Source organism: Schistocerca americana, chromosome X (assembly GCF_021461395.2).
Source record: "Schistocerca americana isolate TAMUIC-IGC-003095 chromosome X, iqSchAmer2.1, whole genome shotgun sequence".
Lineage (NCBI taxonomy): Eukaryota > Metazoa > Arthropoda > Insecta > Orthoptera > Acrididae > Schistocerca > Schistocerca americana.
This window is the reverse complement of record NC_060130.1, coordinates 314,345,898-314,367,679: the sequence shown is the minus strand read 5'-3', so window position 1 is coordinate 314,367,679 and position 21,782 is coordinate 314,345,898. Positions and strand designations below refer to the sequence as shown.

The 21,782-nt window shown below is 39.9% G+C and overlaps 1 protein-coding gene across 1 annotated transcript in view; it reads right to left on the bottom strand.

Moving 5' to 3' along the window:
- Positions 1–21,782, bottom strand: part of LOC124555989 (KICSTOR complex protein SZT2-like) — a 332,080-nt gene that overhangs the window by 129,766 nt on the left and 180,532 nt on the right. Inside the window, exons 24-25 of the mRNA XM_047130034.1 lie at positions 17,320–17,535; positions 3,924–3,964 (exon numbers count right to left, since the gene is read on the bottom strand). Of these exons, the coding sequence (XP_046985990.1) occupies positions 3,924–3,964; positions 17,320–17,535 (257 nt within the window). The remainder of the gene's footprint in view (positions 1–3,923; positions 3,965–17,319; positions 17,536–21,782) is intronic.

Genomic DNA, 21,782 nt, shown 5'->3' with positions numbered 1-21,782 from the left:
CTGTCAAGGTCTCAGAGCTGGTTTGCCATCTCCTTCTGACCTGTTGCAAAATATCAAATGTCTGTCTGCATCATATAAATGACTGAAGTAGACGTTTGTGCAGTGTCTGAGCAATTATGGAGGATTATAGAATGAAATAAATGGAGAAGGTGAAGGTTGAGAAAATCACATAGTACTTTCTAAACAAGAGAAAAAGGAAAAGATAACAGTTCACAATTTTGTTGAGGTACTGAATCACTGATTGGCACATAAACAGGACTGACACTGTTGCTACCTTTTGGATGAATTACCCTGACCAACCACATTGTGATAACCCTGTAGCAGCTCGTGTGTAAGGTTGTGTTTGGTGGATGGAACAAAGTGAGACAGGAGGCTGGGAGTTTGAGGGTGGGTTGGGAAAGGGTGGCTGACAGCTGGGGGGGAGAGGTAGTAGGTGAACAGGGTGTGAATGTGACACCAATGTACTCATTCTGGCTGCAGGCAGGGGGAGTTATGCAAGCTTAACAGTGACATGGAGGAGTGTACTGGGAGGAGGAGTAGAACATAAAAAGGGGGACATTGCACAAAGAGGGTGTGAGTGCAGAATGTTCGAAGGTAGGGTCATGGCGCAGGGCTGGATGTCTGTATTGATCAGCACTTAGTGGAGTTTCAGCATAGAGGATTATGAGATCAGAGGATGTGTTGTAAGGACAATTCCTATCTATGTTATTCATAAAATCTGGTGAAAGGCAGGCTCCAGATGGTATGGGTTGTTAGGCAGTAACTGATCCCATCCCAGCAGTTCATCATGGTCTCTAATCACTACTCAAACCCTTAAAGCCATTCCTGAATCTGTCCCCTAAAACCAACTGCCTCCTCAGCCCAACTACTGCTTCACACACCCATTTCCTACATCCTTCCTTAAGTCCACAAACCTAACCACCATGAACACCCCATTGTATTTGGTTATTACATTTCCACTGAAAGAATCTTGGCTCTTGTTGACCTATATCGTCAACCCAGAACCCTGCCTATCTTCACATATCAAAGACATGAACCACTTTCTGCACTGTAACAACCATTCACACCCCATTGCCACAAGGATACCTATTCATCACTGTTGATGCTACCTCCCTATACTGCTATATACCCCATACCACATGCCCACCCTTTGGTGCTATCAAACATTACCTCCACCAACATCATACAGAATTCAAACTCATCACCTCATTCCTTATACAACTGATGAACTGTATCCCTATGCATAACTATCTCTCCTTCAAGTACAAGATATACAAACAAATCTGGGGCACTGTCACAGGCACCGTTTGGCATCCTCCTGTGCCAGTCTATGTATGAGCCTCTAGAGAAAACCTTTCTAACCCGGTCCTCCTCAGCTGAGCATGCCACTCTCCTTGACAGCTGCCATCCCTTCCACACTCAAAAAAAGTCTCCCTCCCATACGGTCCAGCACTCGTGGATGATGTATCTGCAGTGACGAGCAGTCCCTTGCCCAGCATGCTAAAGGCATTACTGAGACCTTCACAGAAAGGCATTACATTCCAAATGTAGTCTGTTAACAGATACCCCATTGCATATACACAGGTGCCCCTAATTCTCCATCCACACCCAGGAACCAGCTGCAGAGGAATACCCACCTCATCACCCGTCATCACCCCAGACTTGTTCAACTTAAATATATGGTTCATAAGGACTCTGACTCCTTACTCACAAGTGATATCCTGGTCACATTCATTCCCACAACTCCCAAAATGGTATTCTAGTGCCCACCCAATCTATCAAATATTCCACTCCATCATATCTACTTCCAATGCCTGTGGAAGACCCCACTGCAAGATTTGTCTGATACACTAACCCACTGCACCCTACTCTAGTCCCATCGCTGGCATACCTATCCTATCAGAGGCAGGACCACTTGTGAAAGCCGTCATATCATATTTGAGATCTGCTGGAACTTCTGCACAGCATTTCATGTGGGCATAACAAACAACCAGCTGTCCACCAGAATAAATGGCCACCGCCAATGCATGGTCAAAATCAGGGTCAATCACCCTGCACAGCAGAATATCCTCATTCATTGCTTCAATATCCTCGTTCATTGTTTCAAAATCTGTACCATCTGGATCATTCTCATCACACCAGATTCTCTGAATCACATGTAAACACACGCTTTGATCCCATAATCCTTCTGGCCTTATATTCTGCTAGCTCCTGCCCCAGATCAACCTCCACACCTACCCTGTCACCCTGACTTCTCTCATCTTGCACTCACTCACATTCTCATCTCCATGACTTGCTCTATCTTCTCCTTCCAATCCACTCACCCATGTCACTGTGCACTTCACACAAGTCCCGCTTCCAGCAGCCAGGAAAGCTTACTGGTGGCATAGTCCTATCGTGTGTGCCTGCTGCTGCCTCTCCCTCTTGAACATTAGCCACCTTACCCCGACACTCCATCCTATTCCCCATCTCCTTTCTCCCCTCACCCACTCCACTCGCCACAACCTCTCATCTCAGATGCAGTGTCAGCAAAATGTGTGTGTGTGTGTGTGTGTGTGTGTGTGTGTGTGTGTGTGTGTGTGTGAAATGATTCAACCGCTAGCTAGCAACATTCTCAGTCTTCTTTATGTGCCTGCCGATAACTCAGCAACTATTTGGTAAGTTGGTACCTCTACTCATTTCATTGTTTACATTTCACCAAGGACTTTCTATTAACATATCTCCTACTTTCTAAGTGAGCTGTAGAGCTTAACAAACTGATCACATGCCCTGTCTCAGAAAAAATTTGAGACTTTAACCACAACATTCGCAGAGAGCAGGAGTATGAAATTAAATGTCATCAGATTGCTCAATGCCACCTTGAAGCTTTCATATTAAATTAACAGTGATATTCTGCGAGAGATGCTTGTGGAAGTACCATGGAACACAATTTCAAGCTCTCTTTATATTCAGCAAGCTGTGAAGCAACGTGGTGCCAGTGTTTGTTATTTATTAGTCAACAAACAGATTCAGAAGGATGTAGGGTGCAGTAGTTACTTGGAGATGAAGAAGCTTGCACAGGATAGAGTAGCATGGCAAGCTGCATCAAACCAGTCTCTGGACTGAAGACCACAAGACATTAGCCACTACCGAGCGGGGTGGCGCAGTGGTTAGACACTGGACTCGCATTCGGGAGGACGACGGTTCAATCCCGCGTCCGGCCATCCTGATTTAGGTTTTCCGTGATTTCCCTAAATCACTCCAGGCAAATGCCGGGATGGTTCCTCTCAAAGGGCACGGCCGACTTCCTTCCCAATCCTTCCCTAATCCGATGAGACCGATGACCACGCTGTCTGGTCTCCTTCCCCAAACCAACCAACCAACCATTAGCCACTTGTCTATAGCATGTGACTGAACCAAATCAGTTGTTTCTTCTAGTGTAATCAATACAATTTTGAATTGCTACTCTGCTTCCTTAAACTGTAGTTGTAATTGTTCAGTAGTTTTAATTTTGAAGTGTGCTATAAAAATATTCGTGTAGTTTTTTTGTACTAAAATCAGTCCTGTTACCTAGTATCATGGAATTCTAACAGTATAACAGAATCTTTAATCACAAATGCCAGCTGCATATTTCAAAGTCTGTGCTATGCTAGTACTAAAATTAATGTTACACTGTTTCTTCCAACTGAAGTCTGACTGAACAGGGAAGGGAGGTAATTACTGCTTTATGGATTATATAATGAAGAAATTATATTATAAAACCAAGTTGGTGGGCATAAATTATTCTCTATTTATGTAAATTAAATTCTTTACTATCAATTAAATTATTCACTATTAATTTATTCATTACTTATGTAGGACAGTTTAGGTAAAAACACTGATCTTCAACTAACCATATTCTGCAAGTCACAGCATACATTAGAACAAAAATATACAACACTAACCTGCATGGGTATTTTGGTTGACATTTCTTCAGCAACAGCATCTAAAAAAGAAATAAACACAATATAAAAGCTCTTGTATAAAATCACAAAGTTTGATCTGACAACTAAATATATGAATATAACAACATCAGATTTTATTTTGCTCACAATTACATAATAAAATCTGTGAATTATGTCTTCAGGACAGTCTCTCGACTGGCTAAGTGCTTTCTCAAGATGTCCAAGAGTGACCTCTGATTGGCATATCACCTACCCCCCCCCCCCTTCAATTGTTACATTCTATACAAATCAATGGGTCACTGACCCTTTTTATGGGAAGCCTTAACTACCCACATCAAACCATTTAACAAACTCCCTATGTTACAAAATTTGAGATGACAAAAATGAACACAAGGACAAAGAAAATCAAGAAAATCTTGATTAAGAAAACAAATGTGATTCTAATTTAATGTGTGTTAGTTTTATCATTCCTCTGTGTCATTCCAGGCTACTCTTTGTTGACATTACTTCTTCTGCATTTACTGCTTGCAAAATCACTGTCTTCTAACTAAATGCTTCTGTCATTGCTCATCTGTAATGGTGTTCCTTTCTTCCTGTTTCTCACATATATAATCACTCATTTGTTTGTCTCTTGTTCCACTCATCATTTATTAATCACTGCCTCATTTTTTTCTTCTTTTCTTTTCCTCTCCTCCATTTTTAAGTCTTTTTGTTCATTTCACCTCAGTGTCGCACCTACCTTGTCACCTTACGAATTCCTCTTCTTCCTTTGTTGTTGTTTCCTATGTTCCTAGTATTCCCTCATTTTCTCCCCGTGAAGTCTCTTCCTTTCTTCTGTCCATGTTGCTCCTGATTTTTTTTTCTTCTGCTTTGAAAGCCTTCCAAATTTTGTATTTTATTTTTAAAACAGTTTCTTTCCCCTATTTCTGATTCTTTGATGTTTCTTTCTAGATCTTGCCTTACTTCTGTAATCCATGCAATTGTCGATTTCTTCATCCAGAAATATAGGAGTATTTGTTTTGTTAGTCTGTCTCCATTCATTCAGTAGAGGCATCCGAAAAAGGTTATCTTCGTTTGGCCATTACTTCAATATTTTCCCTATATTTTTGTAGATCTCCTCATTACTTTTAATTTTCCAACCATCTGCAGTTTTTATTGCACCCATTATGTTTCTGATAATCCTTCTTTCCAGTACTTCTATAGTCTGTTCATCTTATAGTTCATCGTTAGGCACTCAGATCGATATAAACATTCTGGTAGTGCCACTGTGGTGTAGTGTTTTAGTTTTGTTTTTCTAGATATACAGGGTTATTACAAATGATTGAAGCGATTTCACAGCTCTACAATAACTTTATTACTTGAGACATTTTCACAATGCTTTGCACACACATACAAAAACTCAAAAAGTTTTTTTAGGCATTCACAAATGTTCGATATGTGCCCCTTTAGTGATTCGGCAGACATCAAGCCGATAATCAAGTTCCTCCCACACTCGGCGCAGCTTGTCCCCATCAATGTGTTCGAAAGCATCATGGATGCGAGCTCGCAGTTCTGGCACGTTTCTTGGTAGAGGAGGTTTAAACACTGAATCTTTCACATAACCCCACAGAAAGAAATCGCATGGGGTTAAGTCGGGAGAGCGCCATGACATGAACTGCTGATCATGATCTCCACCACGACCGATCCATCGGTTTCCCAATCTCCTGTTTAAGAAATGCTGAACATCATGATGGAAGTGCGGTGGAGCACCATCCTGTTGAAAGTTGAAGTCGGCGCTGTCGGTCTCCAGTTGTGGCATGAGCCAATTTTCCAGCATGTCCAGATACACGTGTCCTGTAATGTTTTTTTCGCAGAAGAAAAAGGGGTCATAAACTTTAAACCGTGAGATTGCAAAAAACACATTAACTTTTGGTGAATTGTGAATTTGCTGCACGAATGCGTGAGGATTCTCTACCGCCCAGATTCGCACATTGTGTCTGTTCCCTTCACCATTAAGAAAAAATGTTGCTTCATCACTGAAAACAAGTTTCGCACTGAACCCATCCTCTTCCATGAGCTGTTGCAACCGCGCCGAAAATTCAAAGCGTTTGACTTTGTCATCGGGTGTCAGGGCTTGTAGCAATTGTAAACGGTAAGGCTTCTGCTTTAGCCTTTTCCGTAAGATTTTCCAAACCGTCGGCTGTGGTACGTTTAGCTCCCTGCTTGCCTTATTCGTCGACTTCCACGGGCTACGCATGAAACTTGCCTGCACGCATTCAACCGTTTCTTCGCTCAATGCAGGCCGACCCGTTGATTTCCTCTTACAGAGGCATCCAGAAACTTTAAACTGCGCATACCATCGCCGAATGGAGTTAGCAGTTGGTGGATCTTTGTAGAACTTCGTCCTGAAGTGTCGTTGCACTGTTATGACTGACTGATGTGAGTGCATTTCAAGCACGACATATGCTTTCTCGGCTCCTGTCGCCATTTTGTCTCACTGCGCTCTCGAGTGCTCTGGCAGCAGAAACCTGAAGTGCGGCTTCAGCCGAACAAAACTTTATGAGTTTTTCTACGTATCTGTAGTGTGTCGTGACCATATGTCAATGAATGGAGCTACAGTGAATTTATGAAATCGCTTCAATCATTTGTAATAGCCCTGTACATTTCTTGTTGCAAATATTTCTGGTCAACCCATTTGTTCTTTCCATTTTGTTAATTCTTACATCTATTGCAGATTTTTCTAGTCCATTCTGCTGTATAGTCTCTCCAAGATATTTAAATTTATTTACTCGCTCTATTTTACCTATTTGAGTTTTTATGAATTATGGGGCATTTTTTATATTTGTCATGAATTTTGTTTTCTCAGCTGAAATTTTGAGACCAGTTCCGTTGGCTATTTTTTCCAGAAGGTTCATCTGAATAACTGCTTCTGTCAGGTTTTCTGAAAGTATTGCAAAATCATCTGCAAAAACCCAGCAGTTTACTTTGATTCCATTTGTTTTCCTTCCCAAAGTTATTGGTTCAATTTTGTGATTTTTTTAGCTCCAAACTCCAGATCCTTACAATTTTTTCTAGAACACAATTAAACAGTAAAGGTGATAAACCATCACCTTGTCTAACACCAGTTTTTATTTCAAATGGCTGAGATACTTCTCCCATAAATTTGACTTTAGATATTGTACCTTCCAGTGTTTCACAAATTATATTTGCTAATTTTATGTAATCTTATGTAAGATTATATGTTAGTTTGATTTTTCTTTGCTGTCATTGTTTTCTTTTCTTTTTTGATTTACTTCCTTCGTGTAATTTCATATCCAGTGCCTCTGCTGTTGGCTGCTACTCAGTGCTCACCCACTCTATGATATCCCTCTCTCCCAAATATACAATTTTCATAATTTTTTAAATGTTTTCTTGTCTTTTTGCATATAGTTAAGTCTGTTATGCTATTATGATTTTAATAATTATCTCTTGGTATCTTCCTCAAAACCAGTTATATATCCTCATATGTTCTTTTTTTTCTTTTAAACTGATTGCTTATTTACACACAGGAATTTTAAACTTACTTATTGCAAATTAATGTGGTAAAAGCTGGTATTTTTAGCAGTGCAAAACAACAAAATGCCCAGACTTGTACTGGGTAATGTAAGCACCTGTTGGCTGGCAAAGAACATGTGTAGGGTACATATACAAGGTTAAGGTGAAACTCCAAGATCCCTAGATAAATACTCAAAACTTAACACATGAAGTGCAAAACCATTTCACAAATAATTTACAGAGAATGCAAATTTTACATGCAAGTTTCAGAATGCACTTGCCTTTAGGAAAATGGCACAGTCAATCCATAGCAGTCACCAAGAGCTTTGTGAAACCTGATTAACAAGTTCAAAATATGCTGGACTGCTGTATTTACATCAAAAGGTTCAGACATTTGGCCTTGGAATTAAATTTTGAGCTGTTGTCATTTAATGTTTTTTTAATCAACTATCTGGTCTTTCTACCCACTTTAAACTCTTCTAGTATGTTACACAATGCACATCTATCTGTTGAGTTAAATGTTGTTTTGAAGTCTATAATGGCCATCACCAGCTGTCTGTCCCTTGCATGTTTATTGGCACACTATTAATGGTATGGTATATTCTCAAATGACTATCCTAATTAACCAGTTTGACAACACACATGTGAGAGATATTTTATACCACCTGGCAACAATTTAAGTTGACCTTGAAGCCACTGGGAGCAAAGGGATAGAAATAAGTAACAACGTGGTCTATTTTATTTTATTTTCTTATCATTATGCTCAGCTATGCAATGCAACTGAACTTATTTTCTTGATATGCTTGCTTTCTTCTTCTCTGAAAATCTCTTCATCTTATCACTGTAATTTTGCCTATGTTCTTCTGTTCATGGTCTCTTAGATGTAACATTTGGTTTAGCTTTAAACTGATACTTGTCAATTAAAGTTTTGAATGCAGCTCTCCCCTGTAGAACTGTGCTTGTAATGCCTATTTCCTGCAGAACTTTCTCAATCCCCCAAGTACCCAATTGTTTTTAACTCATTGAGAGTGCAACATAGAAAATCCTTTTGGTCAGTCTATTATCACTTATTCAATCTTCTTTTCCTAATAGCATCTGAGATTTTCTACAAATTTTGATATAACTTATACTTCTGTGTGATTCAGATCCCCTCAACACAAACTGGAAGAAAAATTTTCCATACTATTTTCCTTTCTTCTTCTTCTTTTCCTCCTCCTCCTCTTAGTCCTCCTCCTCCTCTTAGTCCTCCTCCTCCTCCTCCCCATCATCCTTCTTCTTCTTCCAAGTCTTTAGTTAATGATCTACCTCCAGTGATTACAATTTCTTATGCATATAACATTTCTGATTTGACTACTGTGATGTCAAGCTTTAATTTTGCATTATGAAACATTGATTCTTCATTGTACCTATTTCATATATTTCAATAAACTTTCTGTAATTTAATAATTCACAATTTAATCCACAGGGTTGGATGATTTCTCCAAGGTATTTAAATTTTGATATTTGAGGTATTTTGTCAAACTGTATAAACATGGGTTGTCCATCTAGGTATCGAGGAGGACCTTCCATGTATTGGGATTTTTCATTAGAAATGTTCAGCCCTCTTTTAGTTGCCTCTTCTCTGTTGTTTGAAAAGATTGGTAGATCGTCTGCTTAAGGTAAACACTGTAAATTAATTTTAATTTCAAATAGTCTTCCAGTAGTTATCCTTTTACTTCCATTTCATGTGTCCTAATTACTTTTTCTAGTATAAGCCTAAACAGTAAGGAGAACTATCTCCCTGTTGGACTGCTGTTTTTATATCCAAGGATTCAGACATTTTGCCTTGGAATTTAACTTTGAATTAGTACAAGTTAATGTTTGTTTAACTAATTGTTCAGTCTTTCTACACCATTTAAACTCTTCTAGTATATTAAACAGTGTACATCTGTATGTTGAGTCATATGCCCTTTTGAGGTATACAAAGGTGATCACTAGTCGTCTGCCCTTGCTGATTTGTATATCATCTTGAGACTGAGAATTTTTTCCATATAGGATCTACCTTCCCTAAACACTACTTGATATTTGCCAATCAAATGGCCCGTTTTTGTCTCAAACTACACTGCTGGGAAAAAATTACAACACCCTTTTAGAGGTTTCCAATTCACTCAAGATTTATTGTTGCAACAGTTCATATGGCTTACATGAAATTATTACATGTCCAGATTAATAGCAAATGCAGTTCTGAGGTACCAGGTATCGACTCCTGCTGAAACATCATATTAGTACATGGTGTAGCCTACACGTGCGGGAAGGTAGGCACTGACTCTGGCATCCAGCCAATCATACAGGTTGCAAATACTGCCCTGGGATACGTTATGCCACACATGCTACATCTACATCTGCATCTACATACATACTCCGCAATCCACCATACGGTGCGTGGCGGTGGGTACCTCATACCACAACTAACATCTTCTCTCTCTGTTCCACTCCCAAACAGAACGAGGGAAAAATGTCTGCCTATATGCCTCTGTACAAGCCCTAATCTCTCTTATCTTATCCTTGTGGGCTTTCCGCGAAATATAAGTTGGCGGCAGTAAAATTGTACTGCAGTCAGCCTCAAATGCTGGTTCTCTAAATTTCCTCAGTAGAAATTCACAAAAAGAACACCTCCTTTCCTCCAGAGACACCCACCCAAGTTCCTGAAGCATTTCCGTAACACTCGCGTCTTGAATGATGATCAAACCTACCAGTAACAAATCTAGCAGCCTGCCTCTGAATTGCTTCTATGTCACCCCTCAATCCGACCTGATAGGGATCCCAAACGCTTGAGCAGTACTCAAGAATAGGTCGTATTAGTGTTTTATAAGCGGTCTCCTTTACAGATGAACCACATCTTCCCAAAATTCTACCAATGAATCGAAGACAACTATCCGCCTTCCCCACAACTGCCATTACATGCTTGTCCCACTTCATATCGCTCTGCAATGTTACACCCAAATATTTAATCGACGTGACTGTGTCAAGCGCTACACTACTAACGGAGTATTCAAACATAACAGGATTCTTTTTCCTATTCATCTGCATTAATTCACATTTATCTATATTTAGAGTTAGCTGCCATTCTTTACACCAATCACAAATCCTGTCCAAGCCATCTTGTATCCTCCTACAGTCACTCAACGATGACACCTTCTCATACACCACAGCATCATCAGCAAACAGTCGCACATTGCCATCCACCCAATCCAAAAGGTCATTTATGTAGAGAGAAAACAACAGCGGACCTACCACACTTCCCTGGGGCACTCCAGATGATACCCTCACCTCCGATGAACACTCACCATCGAGGACAAGTTACTGGGTTCTATTACTTAAGAAGTCTTCGAGCCACTCACGTATTTGAGAACCAATCCCATATACTCATACCTTAGTTAGGAGTCTGCAGTGGGGCACCGAGTCAAACGCTTTCCGGAAGTCAAGGAATGTGGCATCCGTCTGGTTCGCAAGATATCATGTGAAAAAAGGGAAAGTTATGTTTTGCAGGAGCGATGCTTTCTAAAGCCGTGCTGATGCATGGACAGCAACTTCTCTGTCTCAAGGAAGTTCATTATATTTGAACTGAGAATATGTTCAAGAATCCTGCAACAAACGGATGTTAAGGATATTGGTCTGTAATTTTGAGGATCCGTCCTTCTACCCTTCTTATATACAGGCATCACCTGCGCTTTTTTCCAGTCGCTCGGGACTTTACGTTGGGCAAGAGATTCACGATAAATGCAAGCTAAGTAAGGAGCCAATGCAGTAGAGTACTCTCTGTAAAACCAAATTGGAATCCCATCAGGACCTGGTGATTTATTTATTTTCAACCCATTCAGCTGCTTCACAACCCGAGGGATGTCTATCACTATGTCCTCCATACGGGAATCTGTATGAGACTCAAACAGCGGTATGTTTCTACTACCTTCCTGCGTGAAAGATTTCTCAAATGCTACATTTAAAATTTCAGCTTTCGTTTTGCTGTCTTCCGTTGCCAGGCCAGACTGATCAGTGAGTGACTGGATGGAAGTCTTCGACCCGCTTACCGATTTTACGTAAGACCAGAATTTCCTTGGGTTTTCAGCAAGATCTTTTGCTAAGGTATGACGGTGGTAGTGGTTGTATGCTTTGCGCATCACTCTTTTTACAGCAGCATGAATCTCTACTAATTTTTGCATGTCCTCATTCTCCCGATCTTTATGGTACTGCAAGTGCAACTGTCTTTGCTTCCTGAGCATTCTCCGAATTGCGCTGTTAAACCATGGTGGGTCTTTTCCGTCCGTAACCAACTTTTTCGGCACATACTTCTCGAATGTGTTTAAAATTTGCCCATAATTCTTCCACGTCCATCGTACCGGAAGTAAATGAAGTCGATTTATTTACTAATTGGGATGCTAACAACTGCAAGCTGTTCACATAGTTTTGTAAGAGGTGTTGGTTAACGAGTTACACACATCACTTCTCATCCCATCATATCCCATATTTCACACATGCTCAATTGGAGACATGTCTGGAGACCATGCAGACCAGGGAAGTTGCTGCATGTCTTAAAAGAGCACGTTGAGTTTCATGGGCCATGTGTGGGTGAGCAACACATCACCTTCCTGTTGCAAGAACAGCAAAAGAACAGGTCTAACAACATTCTGCACATACCGAGCACTGGATAGTATCCCCTCCAGAAACACCAATGGACAAATGCACTCTATGAGACAGCACTCATTATGTCTACATTTTGCATGTAAATGACCAACACTTACATGCAGGCAAAACATGCTTTCATGGGTGAAGACCATGACATGCCATTCCATCTTCCAATTGATCCTCTGACGGTACCAGTCAAGACGTGCACATTGATGCTGTGGCATGAGTGGAAGACAGGCTACAGGTGTGCATACCTGTAGGGCCACAGCTAATAACCAGTTCATGTTGACATGTCTGGGCTCGCAAGCCCTCTTATCTGCACTCAGGTAGCTTTATGATCTGCTACTGCTGCATTTACTACTGATGAACCTGGCAGGTATCTGTAGTGTATGCATGTCCAGAATGTCATCTATGGGTGTGAGAATGTTCATGTGACCACAATGCCAGCATCATTGCTCAACTCACACAGCACATCCAACTTGTGTGACAATTCTCTGAAATGACCATCCTGCCACTTGGAAGGCCACTATTTGACCCCAGTCAAACTCATTCAGTTGGCTGTAGGAAGGACAAGTGCATATTTGTGGCATGGTTGCCTGGGTGGTTCACACATTTTCACCACACTGAGCCTTGTGATGTGAATGTTTCCTATTAAAGAGTAGACACAGAGGGCACTATGGTAGATTTACCACTATGCTATCTGTTGGTGGATGACATTGAAACCCTAGGTGTACTAATTTTTTCCCACCAACAGTGTATCTAAGTATGATTTTTAAAAGAATTTTGTAAGTAGCTGGCAGCAATGCAGTTATTTATATCAGTTTTGTTCTCTTTCTTGTGAAGTGGATGCATTACAACATACTGCCATTCTTTAGGAATTGTTTCTTCCAGCCAAATATATATAACAGCTTCATGAAGTTTCTGCATGAGATTTTTACATTTTATTTTCCATATTTCTGCTTCTATCCCATTTTCCCCTGGAACTTCATTATTTCTAAGTTCACATAGTGCTTTGTCAATTTGTAGTTTGTTAAAAGTTTACAATCCTCTTTATAATTTGTTTCCAGAGTCCCATCCAGCCATCTGAAACTGAGATTGGGACCTGATATGTTGACATTTCTTTTCTAATGATTCACTGTATTCTTGGCTGAAGATGTTTGCAGAGGAGATGTTTGAAATTTGTTTAAAAAATTCTGGAACAGTTCTTGGATTTGTTCTCATCCTCAGTTTGGTTCAATTTGGCTGGAATTTAATTAATGACAGGTGGTGATTAGAACAGATGACTCCTTTTTTTTATTTTCACATTCTAAATCTCTTTTCAATTTCTCTTGGGGTGGTTGTATATTGTATTTTTAATTTTCCAAATGCAGTTTGGAGATCTCCAAGTTTCTTCTTGTTAGGACATGACAGAAAATGTGTTGACACTGATTTCATTTCAAATACTTTTCAAAAATTGATTAGTCTCTCTCCATTTTTACTAGTCCTTTGGTAAGCAAGGTACAGTCCTACAATTGTTATGAATTTGTTTTCCTTGCCAATTTGTGCATTACAGTCTCCCATCAAAATTTTAATATGGTGATAGGGAATAGTAGCTGTAGTTTCTTCCATTAATTCCCAGAATTCCTTCACTTTATGTGGTTCTTTTTGGTTACAGTTGTTTGTGATGCATGGGCATTAATTAATAAAGAAACCTAGTGTTCTGATTTGATTGAGAGTAATGAAATTCTTTCAGAAGGTGAAGTAAAGTTCAATGCCATGGTCACCCTAAAAGCATCAGTTATTAAAGGAAGAAAAATCTTTCCATGTTACTTGGAGAGTTTTACACTGTCTAAGGGAGGCAAGAAGTTGGTAACTTTCTATCCACAATACCAAATGCGAACATTAACTTAAACTTAACATGTATATATGCTACGATCTCATTATTTGTCCCAGTGACTTGTGCTTTATTGAGAAGCTCATCTCACCAGAAACACAAGAACTTCATGTAATGTGTAGAAATGCAGTCCAGGTTTAAACACTGCTGTGTCTGCCATAAGATATGGTACTCCACTATATACACAGAAGGCACCACATACCAGGCCAGTCTCTAGTGTGGCACCACATCAATGGTGCACATAACAGTGACCTTATTATGCGTCAATTGTAAGTCATATCCATCCACCGTAGTTGTGATATGATGCCACAAAGTGTGCTGATAACAGGTACTACATCCTGCTTACATCTGGTGTCAGACAAATAGTTCAGAAATGAACACCCATCCAGCAACTGCAGATTTAAGGGGACAGTTGTCACATTGTCCCAGTCATCACATAGTATCGCAGTAATCACTGCACACAACAGAGTGAGTCATTAACAGAGACAGGACTTAGGTACTACCACAGACAGCAGAGTCAGACTGGAACTATTATTACATTAGTAAGTCATCATTTACTGAGATAGATTTAGACCAGTGTTCAGAACTTTAAAATCAGCACTATGCCTTTACTTTATAATCACATCAGTGCTGAGTAACTGTGTACAGGATGTTTCAAAGTCTTGGCATCAAATGTCTAGGGGTGAAAGATCACATCATTAGGAACAACTTTCGTTAAGACACAAAATGTTTGCTCATGTTACCCAGGGCCACTAGGCATCTTTTTATTATTGTTAGGCCCCTGAGCAGAGGCAGGGTGGAGGCAACCTGTGACTTGCGTATGTAATGTGTGTTGCCTGTAATCCACTCATCTGGTCTATGTAAAAGAGAGTAGGCTGAGCAAAATTAAAGCTACTGATTTTCCAGGTAGATGCAATCATTCTCAATGTTGAATACGTATCATAAGGGAAAGGCAACCACTCATCTATAGTGGACTAATGTGTGGAGCACAAAAACACATAACAGAAAACAGTAATCATACTAGCTTTCGAGCTAGGAAGCATCATTCATTTAAAATGGTCAAGTTTTCCCCACACAGACAGTATGCTGTAAATTGCAAATGCAGGTTAGCAAAAACAATTTACAGTCCAATATTTCCATAAGACATCCAGAACTTTTCTGTGCTACTGGCTGATAACAAAGGTAAAAGCATATGGAACAATTTCTGACATATGTTTTTCTACTGGTGGAATGGACAGCAATATCCTTCAGAGCCAATGTTTGGCCAAAGCAAAGGTTGCACTGTGAATGTCCCAAGAGTGAATGATCACGACTGCTCTTGTTTGGCATATAAATGAATGGTGTTCCAAATATTGTGAACAATGCTGTGAGATTGGTGACTATGTTGTTATGCACAAGCAAATATCTCCATCGATTAATTCAAGGGATATTCAGTAAGACAAGGAAAAAAATTTTGCAGATAGTGTAATAAATGACAACTTACCTTAAAGTAAACATAAGACAATGTCAATGAGTAGGAGGAAATATATGGTATTGTTAAGTACAGCTCTCTTGGGAAACCAATATATAACTTTACATTAATTAAAGAATACTGACAAAGTTTGATGAAGAAGATGAAGTAGTCATTACAAATCTCATGTTTGTGTTCAAGACAGTAGTAATACCATCATTTGTATCCTAGTATATGTGCTCTCTCATGCACTATGTTTAACGGAATACTTCACAGCACCTGGCATACATATTAACTACAGTTCAAAAAACTATGCAACACTTCATAGTATTCACTTTAACAGCTATATGCATGGAATAAAGATCATCTGAAACAATTTTAAGTTTTTGATTAACAGTTGAAAACATTTTTTGTGACACACATATTTTATTTTTACCTCTGATAAGTCACACAGGTTACTCTGTTCGTTTAAATTACTAGAATTAAATGTTTCAACAGATATTTGAAATTTTTTTTGGGAATGTGTAGATGAAGTCAGTCCAAATAAATACTGCTCATTACAGGTGAATTTTAAAATTTTCCCAGCTAATTGTGTGTTCGAAGAAATTTCGGGTGCCTGCAAGTCTGAAAATTCTGTGAATGCTCATTATGTGGTGCATGTGATCCCGGAGTGAACTGAAAATGCAGGTTTGTTTCTTAATGGAAACAAAATGTTTTTTAAAGTGAAATTTTATGACCCTATTCAATAGAATAGATCCAAAGTAGTCTAGCGTGATATTCGGTTTAATATGGTGTGAGATGGCACACGAGACAGGACAACACAGGCAAAGAAGACATGGCATACAAATGTTTATGAATATTTTGGGTTCTTTTGTTTTACTGAACTGGATTAAAGACTAATTAAGAGACAACCAGGTAGCTACTATACTAATACAGCTCATGACAGAATCACTTTCAAGATATTTTCATGGAATAGTTTAGTGTTACATTTTCCATATTCCTCTCATTTTATTATGCTCTGTGATTAAAATAACCACTAGCTCCATTTCCTCTAGAACTTATAACACATGTAAATGTTTGTTTGCAATGTTTCCTTTGCCCAACTTGGCCCATCTTGTTTGACAGCCTGTGCTGTGCTGTCTATCTGCCAGTGCCTCACAGCACTGCTACTCACTTCACTGCAGGAAGACTGATTATTCTTCATGTTTTGATTTCACTGTTAACACATATCATCAAACCAAATATCACACTACATGAATTTGAGATCTCTCTATTTAATGAGGACATCAAATTCCACTTGGAGAATAAAATTATTTGTGACAAGAAATATATTAACAGGGACAGCAAAAGTCTAAGAATAACCATACAACAACTGAGTAATACTGCTGCATGACTGAAACAGACAGCACAGTGCTGGCAGGAACATGGGGCAACATGGGGCGAGTGGACATATGGAAATTGAAATATCAGGCCATTCTGCTAAGACATATTGAAAGTAATATTGTACCAGGGTGCAATAGTAATGTCATTATTGGCTTGCTGTCAATTAGTCAAAAATAACAACAGACATTGAGAGATCAATAAACATTTGTTTGCCACATCTTACTTGACTGACTTGCCCTGTCTCATAGAGTGACATATTCCGGTCCACACTGTGCTGTCTGATATTCCCATGCAAGAGCAGTGGTGGTTACTCTTTGAGTTTTGCTGTTTATGTTAAAACACACACACACACACACACACACACTTACTCTTCCCTCTTCCACTGGTCTTTGTTTTCTTCCTTCATTTCTCTCCTTTTGTGGAAAATATTCGAAGGATATTCAGATGACCTTTCTTGAGTAAAAAATCATTATATGTATGAAACAAACAATCACTGTAAGAAATAAAATTCATACCTTCATCAGGAAGAGATGATTGTCTTTCAACAGTAGATACTGTCTTCAGGTTCACAGCAGAAGCCAGAGGAACTGTAAATGGTGCTGTAAGCAGGTGATACTCTGTTAGTAGATCCCATAAAGCATGCCGAACAGATGATTTTATTTTCAGTGTCAGAGATTCAATGTTAACTCTGCCTTGTTTCCATATGCGGAATTCCATAAATGCCATTTCTTCTGTAAAAATGAACAAATAAATAAATGAATAAATAAATTCATATTTGCCATCTTTCTAAAAAGTGTGAATTATATACATCAGTTACATACTATATAAAGGAACTATATGGTCATATTCCCAAAGAAAAAGAAAATCATGTAGAATTAACAAGGCCTGTGAGGCATACATCTGAGTTTGAAATGTAAATGAAGGACATTGAATTGGGGTCCAAAATTTGAAGTTGTTTAGTTGGATGTTTAATATAAAGAAGATGGAGGTCAAATATTTTAATGGCTCCATTATTTGCTCTTATATATGCAAGAGTAAGGTTAAGTTGTGATCAGTGGAGGCTGGTTCCTAGTATTATATTTATGAACGTTGTTATTATTTTCAAATAGTACCTTATTCTTCACAACAAACTACATAGGATAGTAAATGTATTGTGAAGTGGTTGTTAGGCCTAATTTTATAAAAGGTTGCCCACATGAAGTTCGAGGATTGACACTAGATATTAGCCACAGAGTGGATTTCTGTGCAATGAATACTGTGTGCCTACATGTGCTACTGTCCCAGAAAATTATACCATGCTGAGCTGTGGTGGCTTACCTGAATTTCTCTTTCCATCTGCCGGCATGAACTTTTGTGCTAGTGTTCTGTGAGGTGTCACTTCAGCTATTGGGGGGCAGCCATACTGGCAGGGAGAGAGATGAGTTGAAGCTGTGCAGCCTACCAGGCCAGAGGCAGAGCTTAGCAGTATGCAACTGACATTCAGCACATGTTGCTTTCTATGCCTTGGCGTGCTTGCTATTTCCTATTCAGAAACAATTGGTGGAATAATTGACTGTGTGCCTTTTGAGAGTTATTCACGCGTTGCTTATGTGACCTGTTCTCCCTGACTTCCTTGTATCACTGATGCATGACTTTAGTGGGTCAACCTTACGGCTGTTGGTTCTGTGGGCCTGCTCACCACTACATAATGGAGTGTTGCTCTGGCCTCCATTGCTCTGAGGTGGCTTACTGCGTTGTCAGTGGCTTACTGTGTAATTTTTCTGGTGTCTCACTGATGTATACTTGATATTTGTAAAAGATTTTTAAGTGTAGTCTACCTTTCAGGGTGTGTTGTGGGAGGGCTTGCTCATCTTACATATTGGTTTAAACACATTATTAGTTTAAACTGTCCTGGATATGTTAAAATGTTGCCTTTTTTTAAAAATTCTGTATTTATTATGGTCCTTACCTGTTTTTAATCAAGTATGTTACTGAACTATGTTTTGATATCCTGGTGTGCACCAGCTATGCATGTGTCAATAAGACTGCCCACCTTAACCAGGTGCAACAGGAGATAATTAATCAACTGATTAGTCATGTAAAAGAACTGTTAGTCAGTGCTAGTACTGTGGGATTAGATGAGGCATTCTTGCTACCAGGTACTTAGGTCAGGGGTTAGGCAGTGTAGGTACCTCCGATTTTGACAGATATGTCCCTGACTCTTTTGCTAAATTGGTTAATCCCATCAGGCATTTGTTGCAAGGTATTTCAAAAACCGTCTATTGATCAGCTGTCCCAAGCTGAGAGCATATTGTGGTTGGCACTTCGAACTTCATGTTGATGCCTTACAGATCTCTCACATCATTATACTTAGTTTGCTGTAGCCATTAGTTCACAGATTGTTAAGTACTTTATTTGGCGAGGTTCTCCAGGTCAGCTCACCTCATGGGACCTGAGATGCTGCATAACACGAAAGAAGTTACCCCCATGTATCAAGAATGAGTTAGACCTGTCCATTACTGGCACATGCAAGCACATACTGCACCTTTGCTTGAATATATTGAATATGTCTAAACTGTAGTTGCTGCCTTGCAGATGACAGTTAAGGAGCACAATATCATTCTGACTATTTTGGAGGGAATGTGACCAGAAGATTGTACATGTGTGGTTTTTGACCGTAAACCCACCACATTCAATGTTGTTTGCTGACAAACAACATGATCAGGGGAAGGAAGGCTGGGCTGATGTTTCTTCTTCTATCAATGGTGCACACCTGCTGCCTCGCATGGGCGGCCTGGTAAAGGTTGTTTTTTGGTGTAGTTGAGGGAACCATTTTGTGCATGAATGTCTGGTTGGGTGTCCCCCAAGACCTAATAGCTGACACCTATGGGATGGCCTAAATTTCTTTCGGGTAAGCCTCCAGTAGGTTGCACACACATCATTGTCAGTAAGGAACTCCCCTTCCTTTCATATGTGCTCATTTAAATCAGGAGCCAGTTTGTGCTCTGTTAGACGCTGGCAGTGTGATCTCTTGCTTGATTACAATTGGAATTTGGAGCTTAGGTATGTGTGTAAGATGCCTCCCTTACAATCTTCTTGTCAGAGGTGTCGGGCTACTGATGGGCAGGAGTTGCCTCTGGTGGGAGAGATGTGGGGGAGTTTGTCTATTTGTGTTTTTTCCTGGCCAACTAAATTATTTGTTGTTAAGAAGCAGGAAAATTGGAAATTTGTGGTAAGGTCTGCTGAGATCATCAGTCCCTAAGCCTACACACTACTTAATCTAACTTAAACTAACTTACACTATGGACAACACATAAACCCTCTGACGGGGGGAGCCGCATGGAGCGTGAAAAGGTGCCTCAAACCACGCGACTACCCTCTACCCTGCGCGGTGTTAAGAACCTGTCTGTTATCTTGTTCTGGGGTGTGGCTTCATTTGGTGAACCGGCTTAGCAAATGAATTCGGTGGTGACATCTTCTTCTTTAAGTTTCACGCTTTCAAGAGGATAGCCCTTTGTTCATGTCATTTTACCAGTAATGTGAACTACCTTGAAGTAGGGCATTCTGAATTTTATGTCAGCCATTTAAATGTGGGTGAGGGTCTATGCTTGTTAAGCATATGTTGTCAGTTCCCTGATGTTCTTACCAATAAGCTGGTGGTAACCAATCTCATTCATTATAAGATCCATCTGGCTGATGACATTCTCATCTGCCTGATGAAATTCTCATCTGCCAAGTTACTTACTGGATGTCCCCTCCTAAGAGTGAGTGTTGCACCAGAAAATTGATGACATGTTTCATGATGGTGTCATAAGGCCGTCCACTTCACCTTATGCTTTGCTGAAATTTTTGGTAGCCAAAGGACAAGGGAAGGATTATAGGCCCATTGTTTATTATGGAGCACTTAGTCACAGGTTTAAGGAAATTTCCCCTCCTCCCAATAAGAAGATCTCACTTGGTTTATTTTGTCGTGCTTGTGGCTGCTCTCAGTTATCTTCGTAAGAAAGGCAAGACCTTCGTCTGGGATGGGGTGGGGGAGGGGGGGGGGGGGGCGGCGAGAGAGGTAGCAGGCTATGTTCAAGGCTATCAAACTGATGCATCCAAGACTGTTTCTGATTTCAATAAGAAGTTTATCATTCAAACTGATGCATCCAATGTCTGGATTGTGGCAGTACTTCTCCAGGACGACTTGGGAGAGAGGCATTCCTTTGCTTATGTATCAAGAAAATTGTCTGGGTTAGAGCTCAAGTATTCAGTTTATGAGCATGAAACCTTGGCCATGTTGTTTGCCCTTGAAGCATTCAAGTTTTATCTTGAAGATGGAGAGTTTGACCTGGTGACTGACAGTCATGTCTTAATATAGGTTTTAGCAAGTCCTAGGAACACTAGGAGGATCAACAGGTAGGCAGTGGGCATCTCTGCCTTTTATTTTCACGTGTAGCATATTTGAGGCTCTCATAACTTGTTTGCTGATGCAATGAGTCATATGTTTTAGGAGGGTAGTGAGACTACTTCTTAATATTCTTCTTCCTCTGGTGCCCCTGTATGTAGCATCCTAGCCAAGGTCTCCCAACTTTTCATGGACCTTAAGTCCAAGCAAGATCAGAATGCCCATTTATCCCCTATTAGGAAGCAGCTCTTGGCGGGTGTCAGCTTCCAGGTTATTTGTTAAGGAAGGGCATTCTTTGTTGCAAGATTGGTAGGCAAACTCAAGTTATCATTTTTACCTGTACAACTTGTTCATTTGGTCTTCCAACACTGTCATGATTCATTTTCGGGAAGGCATTTTGTTGTCCACAAAACCATCGCTAAAGTCTGGCGCAATGTTACTTGGCCATTCCTCTATAAAGACATCCAACACTTAGTGGGGGATTGTGACCTACGTAAGATAGGAAAACCTAATTCCAACTCCTATAAGGATCTGCTACATTCTGAAAGTGATCAGTACCCCAAGGACAAGTTATTTACTGATTACATTGGTCCCCTCCCCACGGCTAAA